Here is a 23,398-nt window from a genome sequence, read left to right as displayed (position 1 = left end):
CATCTATGTAATACATGTACACTAGCCACTTTAAACTATGCCACTTTATGTTTACATACCCTACATACTCATCTCATATGTATAGACTGTACACTATACCATCTACTGCATCTTGCCTATGCCGTCATCACTCATTCATATATCTTTATGTACATATTCTTTATCCCTTTACACTTGTGTGTATAAGGTAGTAGTTGTGGAATTGTTAGGTTAGATTACTTGTTGGTTATTACTGCAATGTCGGAACTAGAAGCACAAGCATTTCGCTTCACTCGCATTAACATCTGCTAACCATGTGTATGTGACAAATAAAATTTGATTTGATTTGTGTGTTAACTATTTAACTGTACTAGAATGCTTAAAAGGCCGCTAAATYGTTAAATATCGGTTATCGGTGTCTGTTTATCGGTATCGGCCCAAAACTTTATCAGTGCATCACTAGTTCAAATACATAAATGCAGTGAAATAGAAGRAATTATTGGTACCATGATTGTGTTCTGATTTTTGTTTTTATATCCATGAATATTGACCACGAAGATCGCCATTTCCTCATTCACTATGATGGGGGAATCCTGTTATCTGGAAACAATGCCTGCACTACCGCGGTCGGCCTTCAACCTGAAATCCTCAATGCGAGGTGGCAGTCGTTTCTCCCTGGATTCGTCCAAGATCAATACTTTAAAAAAGATTACATTCTGAAACACTTACCTTGTACATATGTTTATCCTCTGGTTCCGTGGCTTTCTTTGTTAGCAGAAATCCATACTTTTTCAATAAACGTTAATCAAATACAACCACGACTGTTTCCTTGTTGAGATTCAATTGGCKCATGTGCATTTGCGCTGAGTTGCCATCTTAGAGCAACAGCAATGAACAAACAGTCAATTGTATTTGATTAACGTTTATTAGAAAAGGATCTATTTRAGCAAACAAAGAAAGGAACGCAACTACAGAGAACAAAAATAGGTACACGGTAAGCGTTTTTAAAGTTTTGACATTGGACGAATCAATGAAGTCTGAGCTAAATTCCATAAAGCCTGGTRTCTGCTCCACTRCTTGGGTGTTGATCAGACACTTCCGGCTCCATGGAGTGGAATTTAGGCAGCTACTGTGGTTGATGTTTACAATACAAGGAGCAGCTAGCTAACTCAGGAGATGGCAACAGTAACCAGGTTTCCATCTAACCTTTTTTAATGCGAGTATAGTAAAAAAAAAAAAAAAAATGATGGCCGGCCTGATGGAAATGGGAAAGATTTTGACCTTTCCAAATGTCGACAAAACAAAATACGCTAAACAAGGTATCTTTGTCTGTAAAATTAATTATGCGGGAAATGTTGGTGGAAACGCTTTTATTCGCAAATATTGATATAATAATATGAAAGTAAACTTGGAGTCACGTGATGACGTGTGGTCCTCCTACAACTCGTCAGGAAAGCATGCTGRTTTTTAGGATACAGATGAAATAAGTTATGATGACCTTCACAGGGTGGTGAAAGTGCAAGGTGATGAGCTTGATGCTCCTTTCTATTAAATATCCAGGGTTTTATTCAGGTGACATGATCATCAATGCTTGCCATTTGACAAATAAAAATAATCTGGTTCTTTTGTCCATAATAATCTCATGATATAGGCTATAGATGCGCTCTAGCCAACAGCGCGCAATACTGTATCTGCATTCTTTTGGCTAGAGACAATCTTTATAACAAASATTTTGGTGAGAAAACCATCAGTAGAGTTGAAAATGCGATGGAAACCCATTTAACTTGTATTTTTTATTCGGTACATGGGAATTTAACTGCAAATGTATTTTTATGTGCATTACGTCATCACGCAGAGCCTTTTCTCTGCACATTTGATGGAAACCTATCTCATATGTTTTTATGCAGATTTTAGAATATGCACATGAAAATCTGTCGCCAATTGGAMGAAAACCTAGCTAGTGGTAGTGATATAAGTTTCATATTGCAACTTCTTCTCTTGTGCTGTGTTTAGGAAAAGGACTGTGAGAAAAAAAGAATAGCATGTCCTCTGGATCCAAAACAGTGAGTTGGCACTTGGGAGAGACAAAATCCAGAATTTTAAAAAGGTAAATTGTACAATTTCAGGAGAACCTCTAAATCTATGATTTCTTCTGTCTTTGTAGCACTGTATTCGAAGACCTTTTAGCAAAACATCTGAAGAAGTGCAACTCCAGAGAGAAACCCAAACCTGTAAGTTGAYTATTCACTGAACAAAAATATAAACGCAACATGTAAAGTGTTGGTCCCATGTTTCATGAGCTGAAATAAAAGATCCCAGAAATGTTTCCAACGCACAAGGTCCACCTTGTGGTGGGYACAAAAGGCCACTCTAAAACATGCAGTTTTGTCACACAACACAATGCCACAGATGTCTCAAGTTTTGAGGTAGGGTGTAATTGGCATGCTGACTGCAGGAATGTCCACCAGAGCTGTTGCCAGAGAATTTCATGTTTATTTCCCTACCATAAGCCGCCTCCAACGTTGTTTTAGAGAATTTGTCYGTACGTCCAACCGGCCTCACAACCGTAACCATACCAGCCCAGGACCTCCACATCCGGCTTCTTCACTTGCAGGATTTTCTGAGATGAATTTCTGCACAATTTGTCAGAAACCGTCTCAGTCGTGTGAGCGAGCGGTTTGCTGATGTCAGTGTTGTGAACAGAGTGCCCCATGTTGGCGGTGAGGTTATGTTATGGGCAGGGATAAGCTACGGAAATGTTRGGGATGCTCTGGATCAACGTGTACGACAGCGTGTTCCAGTTCCCGCCAATATCCAGCAACRTCACGCCGCCATTGAAGAGGAGTGGAACAACATTCCACAGGCCACAATCAACAGCCTGATCAACTCTATGCAAAGAAGATATGTCGTGCTGCATGAGGTAAATGGTCACACTAGATACTGACTGGTTTTCTGATCCATAACCCTACTTTTTTTTTAAGGTATCTGTGATCAACAGATGCATATCTGTATTCCCCATTTGTTCAGTGTAATTATGAGAATGCATACKCAGATATCTCAAATACATAGGCCTAAATGTCCCTTCTATATCAGCCTAAATTGATTAATCTTTCTTTCTCCTATGCAAATGTAGCTGTTCTATGTGCAAGATATTAATGCTGGACCAGCCATTGTTGAGGACACCCCCAAAGATGAGGTAATGTCAAAGACGCATGCATACACATTGACATGAAAGGGAATTCTCAACATTTTGCTAGTGTTGGAAGCTTAGCTGATTTCAGCATTGAGTAACTAAAGTGACATTATTTACATTATTTACTAGAAACTGGGTGTATGTCTTATGAGCAGAACCTTAGAAAGATGCTGACATTACCTACAATAGAGACACACCATGATTAAGGCCATACTTACATGATTCACTTTTATTTAGGTACCTTTGTCAGATCGCAGCAAAGCAGAGTTGAACCTGCTCATAAAAAAACTGAAGACTGCCGTCAAAGGTAAGCAATACCTAACAGCATTCACTGACATGCTTAACATGATTAATCCAATGTGGTGTTTAATGTATGAGCCCCCAATGTTTCTGCAGGGCTCAAATGCAAACATGAAGAAAATATACAATCTCACCCTGCTCTCCATGAAGCTTTGAATGATCCAAAGAATGGGGACTCTGCGTTCAAACACCTGAAGCAACAGGTACTTTAATTTAATCTCACATGATTTGCATTTATTTATATACATTATCTTTCAATAAAAATTCATGTATGATTTGCCTGTTTTAAAAGGCGTCCCTTTTAGGAAACATGGAGGATTTGCACCTGCTTGGACCTAACAGGTGTTTTGTTGAGTTTGGTGCAGGGAAAGGCAAGCTTTCCCACTGGATCCATGTCGCTCTGAAAGCCTATGACGACATCCATTTCCTGCTTGTGGAAAGATCAAGCGCTCGTTTTAAAGTATAACACCACCTGTTAAGCRATGTTTTATCTTTCAAAACGTTTATACATAAAGTGATTTATTTGGCTGTGCACACATCTTCACTGTTAGGTAATTGTCCCCCCAATTCATTATCTCATTCAGGTAGATGGCAAACACCAAAATTCTGATACCAAATTTGAAAGACTACAAGTGGATATTCAGCACCTTGATTTGCGTAAGTAACTAAATTAAAAGCCACATTTAATTTGAATAATATTTATTCACATAAAACAGTCAATCAGTTATCATGTAAGACGTCATCACATACAGGCACCCTACCCTATTAGTTTTTTCTGGAGTTGAAGTGGATTATACTTTTCAACACAGTGAAAGAGATGCCACACCCTCTAAAAATGTACGTGATYAGATCACCCTTCAAACACAAATGGGCACTGACAAATTGCCTGGGAAGCACACTTATATATTATGAAGATTAGAAGGATTTGTACAGCCAAGTACAGAGTTCATTTAAGAATTGAACAAAGCACTAGCAGGCTCAATGAGTTGAGCTTTTCTGAAACCTTTTCCTGTTATTTGCCTTTTAGGTAAAGTTCCTCTCCTCCAAGAAAAGGGACTTCCAGTGGTTGGAGTGGGCAAACACTTGTGTGGCGCAGCAACAGGTAAGACCAGGCACTACATCTCTGAGTACTATGTCTCACCAGGGGGGAAATATCTTGTACTGGAATTTTGAATGGTGTTGAATTTTGAAAGGCATCATAGAAGTGGTTCCTAAAAGAATAGTTATTGATTAATGCGTCTTTGATTCACTCCTTGCTCACTAACCTCCACCACACTGAATAGACCTTGCTCTTCAATGCCTACTGGGCAGCTCGGAGACTGCGCCCCATGGGATCGAAGATCAGCCACCCAGCAAGCGCTCAAAGCTCCAGCAGCAGCCTGGAGAGTCTACAGGACCGGAGCTACAGCCCATTCCCAGGGRGGCAGGGGAGACTGCTGCCGGCCAGGAGCTGAGGGTAGGTGGGGTGGCCATCGCCTTGTGCTGCCACCACCGCTGTGACTGGAGGCATTATGTAGGCAAGGAGTTCTTCAAGGAGAAAGGACTAGGTGCCTCTGAGTTTGCTGCCTTCCTGCGCATGTCAAGTTGGGCGACCTGTGGCTCGAGACAAGCAAGACAGACCTCTCCACCACAAGATCAAACTGACCAAACGTTTGAGGAAGAGGAGCACGAAGCGACAGAAGAGGCTGAACTAGACAGCTTGGAAGGGTGAGTATTGCCATTGAGCTGTAGACATAAATTGCACCCATGTCGTCGCATAGTCATTGTAACAGACTGAAGACCTGTCGTCACATTGTGTCCAACATAAACCTCAATTGCTTAATTTTTATTTATTTTTTTTCTGTACTATTAGAGTGTTGAATGCTGAGGACCGTGAACACATAGGACGCCTGTGCAAGCTGCTGATTGACCAGGGCAGGGTTCACTTCCTGCAGCAGAAGGGATTTGACTCCCGCCTACTCTACTACACCAGCTCAGACGTTTCTCTAGAAAACGTGTTGCTAACTGCACTTCCCACCTCGCGGTGAAAATAAATTCCATTGACAGTGCAACCTGCGCGGTGCACGGACAGCACAACTCTCTATTTTGAGCAGTGCTATTTATCTTGATACTTTTCCTTTTTTTTAAGCCAAGAAAGCAAGAAACCTGTTTGCAGTTACAGAAAACATTACACTGGCAACAGAAGAAAACAGACTGTTAACAAGGCAAAAAGCTCAGGACATAGCAGACAAGACTATGGTTGGAGTCAATTCCATTTAAAGTCTAGTCAATTAATTTTTAAAGTCTAGTCAATTAAAATGTCCAGGAAATTAAGTGGATTTGACCCCAATGTTGGACAAGTTAGATTTCCCAAAAAGAGAAAGAAATGCTCAGAAGGACATGCTTGACAAGACCAGGCCGTCACCACACGGAGGACGAGACAATGTCCACAACAGACAAGGCAGGAACCGACAGAGGCCAACATGAATGACTGCTACAGTAGGTCACAGTGACGGTGCAGATTCTGCCACAGCTTCAAGGGTCACATTTAGTTCTGAGGTGTAGTTTGACTCAGGTMCTGAAACAGACATTTCAAATGGACAGTGTCATTAAAGAGCAATTCCGGGGGGGTCTACAAAAATGCAAATACCTTTTGGCATGATTTGTACCAGGAACAATTAGTAATATCCCTCATAAATATTCATAGTAGTCAGCAAATGACAACGTGTCTTGGAAGATAGCTAGTGAGTCAAACTGCACTAGATGGCACCGTTCGCTTTGATACAGAACATAACGTTAGCTGGATGAGTTGAGGACTTTTCTCACCTCTTGGACTGTGAGTGGTAACGTTAGCTTGTTTGCCTACTTTGTTTTTCTGCGTGCATTAAACTGGAATAAACTTTTCAATAAGATGTCAGCTTACCCTGCTATTAGTCAACAGATCACCATACAGTTCAAGTACATATTTGTTGGTACATACGATTTACACGATGCATATTTAGCATGGCGTTAACTCTTTTCCGTGCCTCCTGGCAGTAGACGCGCATGAAATCTCGGCCAAACATCTCTCTGTCATCCTCTTCCTCATCCTCAGATTTCTTCAGGGCAGCAGGCAGCTCCACTTCATATGTTAGAGGGTTGTCTCTGAAATTCACAAACCTGCAAGTATAGCGAACATGATGAATGAAGATTCATTTGTTTTGATATAAAATACATTGGTGGAAATCTTTTGCTAGTTTTAATATGAATATAAAGCTTTTGTAAATACAATTAATGACTCCTGGCTTACGTATTTGTTTACCCTCTTTTATTAGGTTAATTGTTGCCGATCTGGGCCAATACATTTGTTTGTCTACAGTCCACTCATCCCCAAAACAACCAATAGCTCCCACCCCTAGACATGGCACTCACCTGAGGTTGTTCATGTCCTCCATCATTGAGGGAATGTCATGTAGCTTATTGTTGCTAAGCACCAGTGTGTCCAGGCTTCGCATGTAACAGATGTTGTCAGGCAGGAACTCCAGTTCGTTCCTCTGCAGCCACATAGTATGCAGCTTCTCCATTCTGGACAGAGCAAGCACATATGTATGTAGTTTATTTTTCTTTCTCATGTATTTCTATCAATATGCTGTGCTTGGATATATGGTTATGGTAGATGTGTGTAAGCCTACCTGTGGATGTCATGTGGTAAGCTCTGCAGCCGATTTCCACCCATATCCAACCATTCCAGGGCAGGCAGACTCACCACACACTCTGGGATCTCTGTGAACTGGTTCATGGAGAGATCCAAGTGGCAAAGCTTCTTCAGGTTGCTAATCTGAGAACAACAGAACAGGAAATTAGCACAGTGAGGGACACGCACATAAATCATCATGTACCTAGAAGGTTCCATTAAAGGAATATTTAAAATCATCTCCAGCACCACCCCAACATCAACATATGTGAAAATGGCACGTTTCTATGTATTGTAGTAAAAWATATTGAGAAAGATGAGCGTTTCCAATGACATCAACAAATTAGTAGGCAATGCCTACTCACAATTGGTCAAAATCACATGATGCACACCGATGATGTKATTGGAAACACTTAAATTCCTACATCCGTTTTATTACAAAACATAAAAAAGCACAATTTTCACAAATGTTGATGGTGGGYTGGTGCTGGAGAGGATGAATATGAAGTTGAAAAATTGTTTATMTTCCCTTTAACATTAAACCAACAATCATGCCATGTTGGGTACCTCTGAAGGCAGCTCGTCAAGGTCCCTGTTCATTGCCAGCTCCAGTTTCTCCAGGTTCTCACAACAGCCCAGTTCTTCTGGAATACTTTGCACTCTATTGTAGCTCACCAGCAGCTCCCTTAGCCTGGTCAGTTTACCTAGAGAGGGAAAACTACACAGTAGGCCATGTGTTCTGACATGAAGCACAAGTCATCACCCACTGGGCACAGACGTCAATTCAATGTCTATTCAATGTTGGTTCAACATACTTTCAAAGAAATTACGTGGACACTACGTTGATTCAACCAGTGTGTGCCCAGTGGGCAGCGKCTGTGATACATTCATTGAGGGGATGTTACATGTAACTGGTTTACTGACCAATCTCTTTTGGGATCTCTGTGATGGCATTTCGGGACAGGTCAAGAACAAGCAGATTCTCAAAGCTGGAAATGAAGCGGGGGATTGTCTGTAGTCCAACCCTGTGAAGCTGCCACTCCATGAGTTGAGGAAAGTGAACCAAGGCTCGAGGCAAAGTCTGTCAAAGAAGAGTAGTCAACATAAAAAAAAGGGTTATCTGGTGCTATGCTTGTCAATTTCCCCAAAAGTAGAGTTTGTCATCAAAATAGAACAGCAAGTATTTTTTCTATTACACAATAGAGTTAAGATGACGGAAGGTACCTTCCATTCTTCTTTCTCTATCCTTAAAATGACACGTCCTTCCTCTGTCACCACCTTCTCTTTCAGCTTGGCCAATATAATCCGGTCTTCCCAGTTATGTCTCACCCTTTGGTATAGATGTAGAGCAATAAGTCATAGACAGGTCCAAGTTATCTCAGTGGGTTTGGGCTCATTCACTTTCAATTAAGCCGATTGGCTTACCCATGGGTATTAAATATTCAATAAAATGATGAAGGATAAATATCACTCACCTACCTACACCGGCCCTTTGTTCTTGTTGCTTCTGCAGATCTTGTTTCGTTTTCTTAATTCTAGTCTCCCAAAGGGACTTGATAGAGCTGACGGAGCCACTGCACACTGCAACCCCAGTCATGGTGACCCTACACCAACTGTTCAAACAGCTCCCAAAAAAGTCTAAACTCAAAACAGGACTGGAGTCTGGTTGATCACTGCTTCCCTTAATTAGATGGACAGAGCTAGACAAGGACAGATGGAGGAAATTCTCTGCTCAGATTTCTTCACTGCAGAAGGAAACTCACTCATAATGATGATTGATAACATAAGATTATGTAGCCTGTTTTTTATTTGGATCTTCATTCATCTTCCATATCAAGAGTAGATAACTCTTTCACATAATTGACAGAAAATATGAAATCCATCTGTCACCTCAAATCAACTAAAGTTCAAGGAAGCACTAACACAATGTGCGAGTTCAAAACCGATTGGAGCACAGCAGTAGTAGTCCTGTAAGAAATGGTAAAATGGTACTTTCTAGATTGGACAAATTTGCATCAAGAAAACCCTTGTAATAAATTCCTCACAAATCTCTTCAGTGTATTCCATTGTGTTGACGGAATAGCTTCTTTGCTTTGAAAATCTTGTAAGAGTAGCAATAGACCTCGTCCCATGTCTGTCAGTGGTGTTCCTTGATGAAACGTGACCCTAGAGGTCTAATTTTAGTCAGGGGTAGAACACTGAAAATAGTGTTGGTGGTCACATGCTAAACTTGGCACATGGACTTCTGTCTCCCCTGACAACACATACCTTCAGAAGACGGTAGGAAGAATAGAGTGAAATAGTTTGTGGTGGAAAACCTTCAATGTCCATGCAACATGTTTGTCCTCTGTTTAACGGGGAGTGAAATAAGAATAATTTAGGATCAGCTCTATTTGTTTCAAAATCCGAAAGAGACTAAAAGATTGAGCAATGGTCACCTGCCCTAGTGTCTGCTGATGTTTTCCTTTCAATGAAGACCTAGGGCTCTGTTCAATCTGTATTGATGAAACGTTACAGGAACTAAGGTCATTTCCAAATTGAGCTGACATATATAGCTGTAGATCGATTAGGAGAAAACCCGCAGACCCTCTGCCCTTCGTGGAATGAGATTGACACGTGATATAGATAAATGGAAGGCTTTATTTTACTAAAATAGTGAGCTGCACGAGTCTTGGGGWACATATAATGCACAACACAAGAACAAAGCAAATCTTTACGCATTAAATTTATTTAAACTTGTTTTCAGGATCCACACTATCAGAAAGAACAGTGGTTGTCGAGTCAGTCTGGCATTTCTCCTGTCCCTTCAAATAATACAATCTCCCTTAAGTACAGAGAGATCAGGGTACACATTTCCCAAAATCCATTCCCCKAAATCCTACACTATGTGTTCACGTTCAACCATAAATTTATACTTTCTTTTTTAAAGCAATACATTAATCAGACAGCAATAAAAGCAGATACAACATTCTAGAAAAGCAGCAACTAACATATGAACTGATCAATCTAACAATTGTGGAACTATTGTAGGAGCCTTATGTCCATTTTCATAGCAGGTATACACTCACAAGTGCGTGTTGTGCAATGATGCTTTTCAAGGGGAATCACTAAATCACACACTCTTGAAAAGAGCTTTCTAGTGTTGATGGAATGTGTGGGGCCATAAAAAAATAAAAAAGGCCTTGCACCTTTAAAGTTATTCCCTGGTTTCAGCACCAATACCCTTAAAGGTGCAGGGCCTTTTTTTTACAGAGCCATACAGTATTTCAGAAATACAGCATGTTTACTGAAGGTCTGTTATCCAACATTCAGCAAAAAGCGCTGCTGTTTATAACCATCCTTTATCAGTAAGGCAACCGGGAAAGAAATAAAAGTTAAGGCCACACACAAAGATAAAACYGCCTGCAACTAGATATTAGTTTCACAATGTTTGTAGGTAACTTGTAGTGTCTGTGGCATGTGCAGCCATTCATATTCTGAAGAAGAAAGGTTTTGGAAGGCCAAGGAGGCGGGAGCAGTATGGGGACCAGTAACACCCAGTCAATGTGACTACCCAGAGAGTCAGAGTACAGTAGACCATTTTCACATAATCATGGTGACTGGTTTTGCGTTGCAGGGCTGCATCCAGAGGAGGCCGTCCAGGGTGCCGCAGGCTCATTTTAGGTCCAGGACCATTGATGCTGGGTTCTCCAGGTAGTCCCTCCACAGGTTCGAGAACCGCGCCATTGTGGCCCCGTCGATGATCCGGTGGTCTGCCGACCAGCTGACATTCATGATGTGAGCATTCACCACCTCGTCCCTTGAGTTAAACCTCGGCAGGACCTGAAAGGGGCATGAACATGTCAGGAGATTATTATTCATAAAGCAACCAAYACATCCATAACCACCAAATAAATATAATGTAACAAGTACAGAGAGTCATGAGGCTCAGTCAGGCATCTGTATCGTGTTTGCACCTCCCAGTCAGCCAGACACATGCCCACTGAGCTAAGAACCAACACCAACACTCACCTCCCATTATCAGCCGAGTTCTGTACCCCTGTGCTTCTCACCGTAGCCATCATGGACAACATACAGTTGAAATCGGAAGTTTACATACACTTAGGTTGGAGTCATTAAAACTCGTTTTTCAACCACTCCACAAATTTCTTGTTAACAAACTAGAGTTTTGGCAAGTCAGTTAGGACATCTACTTTGTGCATGACAAGTAATTTTTCCAACAATTGTTTACAGACAGATTATTTCACTTAAAATTCAATATATCACAATTCCAGTGGGTCAGAAGTTTACAAACACTAAGTTGACTGTGCCTTTAAACAGCTTGGACAATTCCAGAAAATTATGTCATGGCTTTAGAAGCTTCTGATCGGCTAATTGACATKATTTGAGTCATTTGAAGGTGTACCTGTGGATGTATTTCAAGGCCTACCTTCAAACTCRGTGCCTCTTTGCGTGACATCCTGGGAAAATCAAAAGAAATCAGCCATCTCCACAAGTCTGGTTCATCTTTGGGAGCAATTTCCAAACGCCTTAAGGTACCACGTTCATCTGTACAAACAATAGTACGCAAGTATAAACACCATGGGACCACGCAGCCGTTATACTGCTCAGGAAGGAGACGCGTTCTGTCTCCTAGAGATGAACGTACTTTGGTGCGAAAAGTGCAAATCAATCCCAGAACAACAGCAAAGGACCCTGTGAAGATGCTGGAGGAAACCAGTACAAAAGTATCTATAGCCACGGTAAAACYAGTCCTATATCGACAACCTGAAAYGCCYCTCAGSAAGGAAGAAGSCACAGCGCCAAAACCACCATAAAAAAGCCAGACTACGGTTTYCAACTGCACATGGGGACAAAGATCCTACTTTTTGGAGAAATGTCCTCTGGTCTGATGAAACAAAAATAGAACTGTTMGGCRATAATGKCCATCATTATGTTTMGAGGAAAAYGGGGGAGGCTTGCAAGCAGAAGAACACCATCCCAACCGTGAAGCACGGGGGTGGCAGCATCATGTTGTGTGGGTGCTTTGCTGCAGGAGGGACTGGTGCACTTAACAAAATAGATGGCATCATGAGGTAGGAAAATGATGTGGATATATTGAAGCAACATCTCACGACATCCGTCAGGAAGTTAAAGCTTGGTCGCAAATAGGTCTTCCAAATGGACAATGACCCCAAGCATACTTCCCAAGTTGTGGCAAAATGGCTTAATGACAACAAAGTCAAGGTATTGGAGTGGCCATCACAAAGCCTCAATCCCATAGAAGATTTGTGGGCAAAACTGAAAAAGCGTGTGCGAGCAAGGAGGCCTACAAACCTGACTGTTACACCAGCTCTGTCAGGAGGAATGGGCCAACATTCACCCAACTTATTGAGGGAAGCTTGTGGAAGGCTACCCGGGACGTTTGAGCCAAGTTAAACAATTAAAAAGGCAARGCTACCAAATACTAATTGAGTGTATGTAAACTTCTGAGCCACTGGGAATGTGATGAAAWAAATAAAAYCTGAAATAAATCATTCTCGCTACTAGTATTCTGACATTTCACATTCTTAAAATAAAGTGGTGATCCTAACTGACCTAAGACAGAGAATATTTACTGGGATTAAATGTCAGGAATTGTGAAAAACTGAGTTTAAATGTATTTGGCTKAGGTGTATGTAAACTTCWGACTTCAACTGTAMCTGACAAAGTCATTTAGGATTCACAAACCTGGATCTTTCCCAGAGCGCCAATCGCCACCTCAGGAGGCAAAATCACTGGCTTTGCATACGTGCCTCCAATCTGATTCAAGGGAATACACAAATACATGACATGTATATACTGAACAAGCGACCCAAGCAAGCATAGGAAACAAATAATGCAGTAGCTAGCAGTCAATTACTATTCAAGTAAGCATTACTAGATGGCTACCACAAAGGCCAACCAGTTTGATTTATCAGTATTACTTATCAAGCTCATCCTCCCAGCTTTAGCATTAGTTTCTCCCAAGGCCCACAAACCCCACCCCTCTTCCCAGCTCACCGATCCGATGTTGGAGAGGGTGAAGGTGCCTCCTGTGAGGTCGGCCGTGCCCAGCTGGCCCGTGGTGCCCAGGGTCTGCATGCGGTTGAGCTCCACGGCGATCTCAAACACACTGAGCATCTGCACATTCTTCACATTGGGTACCAGCAGACCCTGGCTTGTGTCCATGGCCAGGCCAATGTTGTGGGACGCCTGGTGGAGGAGACGAAAAAGAAGCTCAGACAAAGTTTGGGTTCTCAATCTTTCGACAGGGGGGGGGTCTGAGAAGTTTAAACTCTCTTCATGTTCATGTTAATGATTCATTCTATTTCCACCGTCCAGAATTGTGCTCGCCGTGAGAAAGCACAAATACACCATTTATTTGACTATTTTGATGCATCATTGTCTACAATAACACTGCAATATCTAGATCTGGGGYACCTTCCAGCAGCCTTACCTTGTAGGTGATGTTCTGAACAGCCTCGTCCACCGAGGCGTTGAGGATGGGGAAACGGAGTAGGCCCAGAGAAGCAGCCTGCTCAAACAGACAAGATATTTATCACCATCACAGCAAACAGACTATTTCTCCAAATCATCRAGCATAGTCCTTTTGGTATGGTATGGGGCGGCAGGTAGCCTAGTGMMTAGAGCGTTGGACTAGTAACCGGAAGGTTGCAAGATCGATCCCTGAGCTGACAAGGTAAAAATCTGCCCCTGAACAAGGCAGTTAACCCACTGTTCCTAGGCCGTCATTGAAAATAAGAWTTTGTCCTTAACTGACTTGCCTAGTTACATTTAAAAAATGGCACGATGCATCCCACTGCATCATGAGACTTATGACACCCGTTGCAGTGAGGTTGCTCTCRAAGATGTTAAATCACTTCAGTCATAACAGAAGCCATTTAATTTGTCATAACAATAATATGTCATTTGGCATGGGTGGTCATAAATTGACATGAGCTTATAACACTCAATGTCATAACAATCATGTCAAATAAAGTGTTATAGTACATTTTGACAATAGTGCCACCCTGACACCCAAATGTCARCTCACAACGTCATTATATTATGTCAGGAGTCAAAGGTCACCTTGATGAAGAAGGGCATGTAGCTGAGCTTGACACCACGAGCCTCTGACAGGKCCTTCAGCTCCTTTCGCAGCTGTACCAGCCGGGTCAGGTTCACCTCATCACAGTACCCAAAGTGGGGGATTTTCAAGGCAGCAGTCATGGTCTTTACCATCGCTTTGTGGAAACCTGGTCGTTCCAAGGAATACAAATGGGAAAAAGGGATCACCCATAGTGATTATTATCTGAATCAGAGATGTATCCCAGAAAGCAAATACATTTATTGGAAGCATTAACCATCTCTGTAAAACTGCCTCTACCTTTCAGGGCCTCAGTGCTGTCCGTGCCCGAGAAGACGGGCCTGGAGATTGCAGGGAGCGGGACACTTGGTGGGGGTTTCGCCTTGGGCTTGACAGCCGAAGAGGGGGCGGATGCTGTGGGAAGTGGGAGCTGAATCTCATGGAATGGGGTCAGGGGTAAGATGGCCCCTGTCTGTTTGGCCAGGAAGTTGAGGATGTCCTCTTTGAGGATCCGTCCGTCTCTCCCCGTTCCGACCACTTCACTCAGCTTGATCTGAAAAGGAGTAATGAGACAGACAGACAGGTGGACATGAGGTAAAGGAATAATGGGGAGTGGCAATGAGGTAAAAGGACAGACAGGTGGACATTAGTGATGGTGGTGGTGAGGTCGATACACTTACATATCGCAATGTTATTTATTTGTTTTATATATATTTTTACTTGTAGATAGCTGTAGATAGCGCTAGTCGGCTGTACCGGTATTTTCCTACCTAAAACTTGTGGTCGATCTTTTTAAACAGTGAGACACCATGTTTTCAGCACTTATTTTCCTGACTGATCAAAACTCATTTTCTCATGCTCTCTTGTCTCTCTGTAGTAGACATATAGTGAGCAATATGTTTGGAACATCATATTGCAATACATATCAGCACCTAGGTATCGTGATAACATCATATGGTCCCTGGCAATTCCCAGCCCTAGTGGACATCCACAAAATCCTGCACACCCATTAGCTCTCTAGGATGAAAATTGGTACCACTGGTTTAAAGGGGCAGTGTGCTGCTATACTTTGTGTTGACAGTGTGTGTGTGTTTTAATAACTCACATTGTTCTCCATAGCTAAACGACGGACTGCAGGGGTGGCCTGGGTCTTGTGTCCCTTAATTTCCTGGTGTGTGTGCTCATCGTGTGACATTGCCGGTGTCTCCACAACATCCTCCTCATGGGCCACCTCTGAAAGATCAACCACAAAGTCACCATCACCACCAACCAATGGGAGTCAATGTTGTTTTCGGACTTCCAGATATTCTGTTGTGTTCCTAAATGTTTATTTTTATGATGAACGGTAATATAAAAAGGTAAAGGAAATGGCTTCAAGGTTTCCAGTTCCAACTGTTCTGAAAATGTTCACTGTCAGCGACTTCATACATAAGAAYTTGGGAGATTCCCATTACTCTAGTGTTGGTGCCCTACCTACCTGGACCGGACTCTGTCTCGATATCCACCAGCGCTGTGCCCACTAAGGCTGTAGCATCCACCTCATAGTAGAGCTTTTTAATGACACCGTCATAGCGACTTGTGATGGTGACAGATGCCTTGTCACTCTGTACCTCACAGATGCTGTCAAACTGAGACACCTTGTCTCCCTCCTTTACATACCTATGGGAAGAGAAAGAGACATTGAACCTAAACAAAATATGTATCTTGGAGCAGCAAATCTTGGAGCAGCAAAGCCCTGTAATAATTGAACTTGTGTGCCTTCTAGTGGCAACTCTTATAAAAACCTAATTCATAAAAAAGTGATGCTCACATCGGTGTACCATATTTTGAAAACATACCATTCCTTCACCGTCACCTCCATGATGCCCTCGCCAATATCTGAAAGTTTGAATGGCAGAATTGGTCCTGGTGTGACTGTAAAGAGAACAAGTGATCATTAAAACGACATTAATTCTTTAGCCTATAACTTCCACATAGCCTTATGTCTATGACATCTGTTGTAATAGAACTCACTTATTTAAAATAAAATCTTTTTAACATCATTTGAACCTGTAAGATTGATTGTTTACAGCCTGTGTGTACACTGTCAACAGCGTTCTTCCTCATTGGGCTAGTTCGTTTTGAATGGTACAATGCCCGGGTGGTTGGAGATGTAACTTAAAGACCAAGGGAATGGTCTAAAAAAAAGCAAACCCARCCCCAGGCACCGGGACCTGCAAAAAGAACACGCCTCAGTTGGAATATACTGTTAGTGCAGAAGCCTACTCACCATAACTTGTGCGAAAAAACCTAGCGCTGCACAGCTGAGGGATGAAGACAGAGTTGGGATGAAGGGTGTAGTCTGGTCGGCCAGTTTGGACCCTGGCGCAGCAACGCTTGTGCAGATGTTCCAAAATCTGGGATGATAAACGCTGACAATAAAGAGATCCATGTCATTATCACTAATTTGATGGGGTTGGGCCCTGCGGGAGCTCGCTACTTCTATACACAGCATCTTCAGTTATTATATAGCATGACTGTTGGGTAGCTATCCAAAGTTAACTAGATGCAAAGCAAGCAATCCAACAAAGTTAAATTGTCAATCCCAAAGTGTTGTAGCCATCCATGGCTAAATTGTTTGTCAAAGTTACTTTAGCTAACGTTAACTGGAAACTTGTTGAAAAGACATTGTAACCGAGGGTTGACATTGAATTCATGTTCAATTGTCACACACATCGTCAAGAGTTTGAGTCAWTTTGTTGGCTAGCTACATATTCTGGCTAGTAGTAGCGAGCAGATAGCAATTTWTGTTAATACAAAGCAATGACGAAACATTTCATTTCAATCCCACTGTAGTGTAGACTAGTTAACCATTCAGCTAGGTAGCTTGTTTGCTAGCAGCTGCATGGGTAAAGTCTCTTGTGAGGATATGTGTTTTATGCACTATAGCCCGCCATCACATAATTTGTGATTGAATATTCAATATTGTATGCTGTATCTGCTTTGTGCATGTGTGCCCGTGTGTGTGCTGGAAGTAACATTTTGCCCCAGATAGTGTGCTGAGAAGCTGTGGTTAACCTTGAGCGAGAACAGTATGCTTTCTATGCAGGTGCAAATAGCTCAACAGTGTTACAGAACTGTCTGACCTCAGTCTCTAGGGTGTGGGAGSGTAATCTACACAGCAACAGCGCCGGACATCTGGAGCGCRACCGACAGGGTAGTGAGTCTAAACCACGCRAAGCCTCCAACAAAGGTTGATTGTATCATTTCGAGKCAGTTCTCTGCTTTACCCTGCGTGGTGATACAGTGAACCCGTATATGCGAAAATTGCATTTACCATTTATCACTTGTGTTTAATAAAAATACTTAAAGTATATTCGGTGACTCTGAATCAKATTTTATCCTGATACCAGATTTGATTGACGCAACCACTGACACTCTAGATTGAGGTATAGTGGCAGGTTTTCTAAATGTATGATACTTGTGCACCATCACCTATTTATGCAAAMCTTTCAGGTGGGGATTAACATTTGGAAAAACTCAAACAAACATACCAAGCGTCTCATAAATGTGAATGATCTTCTAGTAAATGCCGCCATCTTTGTTCTGTCCGGATCTGACGAACAATGCACACCCCTTTCAATGGCCAATCAGAGATCAGTCACAAATAGGGCAGCGTGAAGCGATAGTCCACTACTAAATAGAAAACAAGTTRGTTTTGACTGGACTAGTGGTCCACTAGTATATTCTGGACTGCTAGTCCAGTCAAAATAACTAATTTGATGTTCCACTTACCTTGGCTGTTGATTCACTAAGAAAGTTCCTTAACACTTTATTTGAGGGGATGCATTAATTAATTAATAATAATGTAACGACCCTGGTAAACCCAGGGTCGTTACAATAATTAATACATTAATTATCCATAACACATACGCAGTACAACCAAATATATTTTTAACTAACCCAAAATAGTTAATCTGTGTCGTTTACAGTGGGATCATATGAATCATAGTGGGCAGAACAAGCATGGAGGTCGGCAAAGCCAAGTACGAGCRAGCGAGATCCTATTGGCGCGTTGTAGTATATATTTGCATATTTCCGCAGGGGAACGCCTCCCTCGTGAATTGCTTGTCAAGTCTACAAAACTAAGTGCACTGTGATTTTAACATATTCTAGTTTAAGGAACATAAATGTATTTACTGAGCTAAGTAACCCCGTGACTGGACTGCCTCTCACTACCATATTTGGGGGTGAGAAAACGTTCTAAACGGATGCTTCAGCCAAAGAGTTMTACAACTAAACCAAGATAGACCAGAGCCTATTGTTTTRAATGGGAATAAATGAGTCATAGTGGGCAGAAAAAGCAATGAGGTGGGCAGAGCCAAGCACGAGCTAGCGAGATCCTATTGGCGCGTTCCCAGCATATATCTGCATATTATCATTAGGGGACGCATTTTATGTGAAGTGGGCCTGTGCAGAAACTACATTCGCCTTTGCACTCCTAAACAACGCGGTTTTTAAAAACTTTTGCAAACGGTAAAGTCTACAAAAACTTAGTCCACTCTGTTCATAACAGATTTTAGCTTTGGGATAAGAAAACGGTTTTGAAATAAAATGTTTAATCGACGAGAAAATGTGTAGAATGTCGGCCAAAATCCATCTCCTTCCATCTCACACTATCTTGTATTAGTTATAAAAAAATATTTGCCTTGTGTCTGTGTTACAACTTTACTTGAGGCGATGTTTATGGGGTTAATAGTGATGGGCCAGTAATTGAAGGTTGCTGGTTTGAGTCCCTGAGCCGACTATATGATTAGGTAAACAGACTAGGTGAAAATTCTGTTGATGTGCCTTTGAGTAAGGCACTTACCCCTAATTGCTCAAGGAAGAAGCGCTGCGTATGAGTGTGCTAAATTACTAAAATGTKAAATGTATTAGCAAATTCATAACACATACGCAGTACAACTTTATTTGAGGGGATGTTAATGTCACAGATATCATTGTACTTCGTWACTCTCTTGTGTTGTGTTTTTAAAGAAAGGACTGTCCAGCCAGCMATTGAGGTTTATTGGTGTTTATTCTGACAAACACAAGGAAGCACATTAGATGTGCAGGACAACAGWATGTTGATGGTTGTAGATTTGTGCTTCATTGCTTGTTAGTCAGTATCAGACAAGGTTTTTTGTAATCAAACATCAAAACAATGACAAAAATAGTACAAAATACAATCAATGTCAGTACTTGACAATAGATAGAGGAAACACATTAGATTTGCAGGACAGTATGTTGATGGCTGTAGATTTGTGATGTGTCTTTTGGCATGGAAATAATTGTGCCTTCAGAAAGTATTCACACCCCTTGACTTTTTCCACATTTTGTTGTGTTACACCCTYAATTTAAAATGGATTCAATTGAGATGTTGTGTCACTGATATATACACAATACCGCATACTGTCAATGTGGAATTTTGTTTTTAGAATTTTGTACAAATTAATAAAAAATGAGAAGCTGAAATGTCTTGAATTAAGAATTCAACCTCTTTGTTATAGCAAGCCTAAAAAAAAAAAAATGTGCTTAACAAGTCACATAAGTTGCATGGAATCACTCTGTGTGCAATGATAGTGGTTAACATGATTTTTTAATGACTACCCCACCTCTGTACCACACACATACATTTACCTGTAAGGTCCCTCAGTCAAGAAGTGAATTTCAAGCACAGATTCAACCACAAAGACCAGGGAGGTATTACAATGCATCGCAAAGAAGGGCACCTATTGTGAGATGGGTGAAAATAAAAAAAAGCAGACACTGAATATRACTTTGAGCATAGTGAAGTTATCAATTACGCTTTGGATGGTGTATCAATACACCCAGTCACTACAAAGATGCAGGCGTCCTTCCTAACTCAATTGCCAGAGAGGAAGGAAACCACTCAGGGATTTAACCATGAAGCCAATGGGGATTTTAAAACAGTTACAMATTAATGGCTATGATATGAGAAAACTGAGGATGGATCAACAACATTGTAGTTACTCCACAAAACTAAATGACAGTAAAAATGAAGCACACACAGTATAAAAATATTCCAAAACATGCATTTTGTTTGCAATAAGGCACTGAAATAATAATGCAAAAAATATGGCAAATWAATTAATTTACGTTTGGGGCTAATCCAACACAACACATCACTGAGTACCAGTCTTCATGTTTTCAAGCATGGCGGTGGCTGAATCATATTATTMTTAAGGCTCTCGTTTGTTGAATGAAGAGTGGACCAAGGCGCAGCGTGGTAGGCGTTCATCKTGCTTTTTATTGATGACACCAAAACAAAAACGACAAAAAACGAACGCGAACAGTTCTGTCAGGCACAGACACTAAACAGAAAACAAGATTCCACAAAACCCAAAAGGAWAATGACAACTTATTATATGATCCCCAATCAGAGACAACGATAGACAGCTGCCTCTGATTGGGAACCACACTCGGCCAAAAACAAAGAAATAGAAAACATAGACTTTCCCACCCGAGTCACACCCTGACCTAACCAAACATAGAGAATAATAAGGATCTTTAAGGTCAGGGTTTGACAGTTATGGGTATGCTTGTCATCGGCAAGGACAAGGGAGTTATTTAGGATAAAGCAAACATAATAGTAATCCCAGGAAAAATCCTTGAAGAAAAARTGGTTCAGTCTGCTTTCCAACAGAAACTGGGAGACAAATTCACCATTCAGCAGGACAATAACCTTAAACCTAAAAGGCCAAATATACACTGGGGTTGCTTACCAAAACGACATTTAATGTTCCTGAGTGGCCTAGTTACAGTTTTGACTCAAATCTGCTTGAAATCGATGGCATGAAAATGGCTGTCTAGCAATGATCAACAACCAACTTGACAGCTCTTGAAGAACTTTAAAAAAAATAATGGCCAAATATTGTACAATCCAGGTATGCAAAGCTCTTACCCAAGAAAGACTTWCCCAAAAACACTCACAGTTGTAATTTTCTGCCAAAGGTGATTCTAACATGTATTGACTCAGGGGGTTGAATACTTATCTAATCAAGTATAATAGTATATAGTATKATTTTTCTTCCACTTAAGACATTACAGAGTATTGTGTGTGGATCGTTGACCCTTCGTGGTTGAGAGAATGCCAAGAGGGTGCAAAGCTGTCATCAAGGCAAGAATATAAAATATAAAATGTATTTTGATTTGTTTAATACTTTTTTGGTTACTACTTGATTCCATATGTGTTYTTTCATAGTTTTGATGTCTTCACTATTATTCTAGAATGTAGAAAATAGTCAAAATAAATAGTAGTTGTGTCCAAACTTTTAACTGGTACTGTGAATATATATATATATATATATATATATGCACATATGCACACATAGTATACAAAATATTAAGAACACCTCTTTCCATGACATAGACTGACCAGGTGAATCCAGGTGAAAGCTATGATCCCTTGTTGATGTCACTTGTGAAATCCACTTCAATCAACATAGATGAAGGGGAGGAGACAGGTTAAAGAAGGATTTCTAAGCCTTGAGACAAATGAGACAGATCCTTGCGAAAGGGGCAGTGCATTYTCATGCTGAACCATSAGGTTCTTGCTGCAGATGAATGGCGCAACAATGGGCCTCAGTATATCGTTCTATTTGCCATCAATAAAATGCAATTGTGTTCGTTGTCCGTACCTTATACCTGCCCATACCATAACCCCACCGCCACCATGGGACACTCTGTTCACATCAGCAAACCACTCGCCCACACAACACCATGTATGTGGTCTGCGGTTGTGAGGCTGCTTGGATGTACTGRCAAATTCTATAAAATGACATTGGAGGCYGCTTATGGTAGAGAAATGAACATAACATTTTCAGGCAACAGCTCTGGTGGACATTCCTGCAGTCAGCATGTCAATTGCACGCTTGCTCAAAACTTGAGACATCTGTAGCATTGTGTTGTGTGAGAAAACTGCACATATTAGAGTGGTCTMTTATTGTCCCCGGCACCTGTGTAACGATCATGCTGTTTAATCAGCTTCTTGATATGCCACACCTGTCAGGTGGATGGATTATCTTGTCAAAGAAGAAGAAATGCTCACTAACAGGGATGTAKACAAATTTTTGCACAGAATTTGAGAGAAATTAGCATTTTGTATATAGACTTAATTTTTTTAATTAATTAATTTAATAAAWAAAAAAWMTATACTGTATTATTGACTGTATGTTTGTTTATTCCATGTGTAACTCTGTGTTGTTGTATGTGTCGAGCTGCTTTGCTTTATCTTGGCCAGGTCACAGTTSTAAATGAGAACTTGTTCTCAACTAGCCTACCTGGTTAAATAAAGGTGAAATAAAAATAAATAAATAKAATTTTGTGCATATGGAACATTTCTGGGCTCTTTTATTTCAGCTTATGAAACATGGGACTAACACTACATCTTGCGTTTATATTTWTGTTCAGTGTATATACATCAGGACATTTACATAGTGAACTCGTACACATTGTAAATATGAAAATAAAATATAGAATTTRAGAACGTGACCTACCTCTTACATGTCAATATCAGACTAAGAAGAATTTACGTTCGCAATCTTCCCCTATCTACAAACGTAACCAACGGCATAAAACCTTATTGATATTTAAATTCAATCAATGAATAATAAATATATTTCTGCTGTGTCAAGTGGAAACATAASCAACCCTGTTACATTAATAACACATTCATTATCAATAACAACCACAAGTTGATATTTCCGGTATATCACACAGTAAATGTAGTTTGTTTGTTATACTGCAAAATGATCAAGTGCTGCTAATCAATGTGTTTTGCATGGGTTATAAATTGGGTTATGAATGGGTTATGTATGGGTTATGAATGGGTTATGAATGGGTTATGTATGTTATGAATGCGTCATGTATAGGTTATTAATGTGTTATGTATGGGTTACGAATGCATTATGTATGGGTTTTGAATGGGTGAAATATGAGTTATGAATGTGTTATGTATGGGTTATGTATGGGTTATGAATGTGATATGTATGGGTTATGAATGGGTTATGTATAGGTTATGAATGGGTTATGCATGGGTAATGAATGTGTTATACATTTTAAAACTGGGAAACAATCATACAATGGGATGCCTATCCGAAGACAAGGACTGCAACCACTGTTGAACTTTGTGTTTTGATGCATCTCA

The 23,398-nt window shown here is 40.8% G+C and overlaps 3 protein-coding genes and 1 non-coding gene across 5 annotated transcripts in view; 1 reads left to right on the top strand and 3 right to left on the bottom strand.

Moving 5' to 3' along the window:
- The window catches only part of trmt13 (tRNA methyltransferase 13 homolog), a 14,322-nt gene extending 7,601 nt beyond the window's left edge, over positions 1 to 6,721 (top strand). The window contains exons 2-11 of the mRNA XM_023971539.2: positions 1,993 to 2,042; positions 2,144 to 2,210; positions 3,113 to 3,175; positions 3,410 to 3,479; positions 3,569 to 3,675; positions 3,765 to 3,932; positions 4,057 to 4,129; positions 4,500 to 4,574; positions 4,756 to 5,179; positions 5,325 to 6,721. Of these exons, the coding sequence (XP_023827307.1) occupies positions 1,993 to 2,042; positions 2,144 to 2,210; positions 3,113 to 3,175; positions 3,410 to 3,479; positions 3,569 to 3,675; positions 3,765 to 3,932; positions 4,057 to 4,129; positions 4,500 to 4,574; positions 4,756 to 5,179; positions 5,325 to 5,499 (1,272 nt within the window). The 3' untranslated portion in view covers positions 5,500 to 6,721. The remainder of the gene's footprint in view (positions 1 to 1,992; positions 2,043 to 2,143; positions 2,211 to 3,112; positions 3,176 to 3,409; positions 3,480 to 3,568; positions 3,676 to 3,764; positions 3,933 to 4,056; positions 4,130 to 4,499; positions 4,575 to 4,755; positions 5,180 to 5,324) is intronic.
- On the bottom strand, positions 4,155 to 9,645 carry lrrc39 (leucine rich repeat containing 39). The gene is made up of 8 exons (XM_023971540.2): positions 8,600 to 9,645; positions 8,349 to 8,454; positions 8,049 to 8,205; positions 7,692 to 7,828; positions 7,123 to 7,268; positions 6,863 to 7,015; positions 6,432 to 6,610; positions 4,155 to 6,029 (listed from the first exon to the last, which is right to left on the bottom strand). Exons 1-8 carry the CDS (start codon positions 8,719 to 8,721, stop codon positions 5,956 to 5,958), a joined length of 1,074 nt encoding a protein of 357 aa, XP_023827308.1. The 5' UTR covers positions 8,722 to 9,645; the 3' UTR covers positions 4,155 to 5,955.
- Positions 9,646 to 9,834: 189 nt separating this feature from the next.
- On the bottom strand, positions 9,835 to 18,002 carry LOC111952644 (lipoamide acyltransferase component of branched-chain alpha-keto acid dehydrogenase complex, mitochondrial). Of its 2 annotated transcripts, none has more exons than XM_070435087.1 (11): positions 17,986 to 18,002; positions 16,481 to 16,622; positions 16,050 to 16,125; positions 15,689 to 15,870; positions 15,317 to 15,444; positions 14,512 to 14,764; positions 14,214 to 14,380; positions 13,582 to 13,659; positions 13,146 to 13,337; positions 12,834 to 12,905; positions 9,835 to 10,946 (listed from the first exon to the last, which is right to left on the bottom strand). In XM_070435087.1, exons 3-11 carry the CDS (start codon positions 16,070 to 16,072, stop codon positions 10,779 to 10,781), a joined length of 1,263 nt encoding a protein of 420 aa, XP_070291188.1. In that variant the 5' UTR covers positions 16,073 to 16,125; positions 16,481 to 16,622; positions 17,986 to 18,002; the 3' UTR covers positions 9,835 to 10,778. The 2 variants fall into 2 exon arrangements, with proteins under 2 accessions (XP_070291188.1, XP_023827306.1); XM_023971538.2 differs by lacking the exon at positions 17,986 to 18,002 and adding an exon at positions 17,745 to 17,858.
- LOC111953125 (small nucleolar RNA SNORD94) lies at positions 11,047 to 11,185 on the bottom strand. The gene has a single exon (XR_002875822.1). It is a non-coding gene; the product is annotated as a small nucleolar RNA SNORD94 (small nucleolar RNA).
- Positions 18,003 to 23,398: the final 5,396 nt, after the last annotated feature.

The sequence above is a fragment of the Salvelinus sp. IW2-2015 genome, linkage group LG26 (genome assembly GCF_002910315.2).
Source record: "Salvelinus sp. IW2-2015 linkage group LG26, ASM291031v2, whole genome shotgun sequence".
Classification (NCBI taxonomy): domain Eukaryota; kingdom Metazoa; phylum Chordata; class Actinopteri; order Salmoniformes; family Salmonidae; genus Salvelinus; species Salvelinus sp. IW2-2015.
The sequence above is the reverse complement of the archived record's forward strand: the minus strand, read 5'-3'. Positions and strand labels throughout refer to the sequence as shown.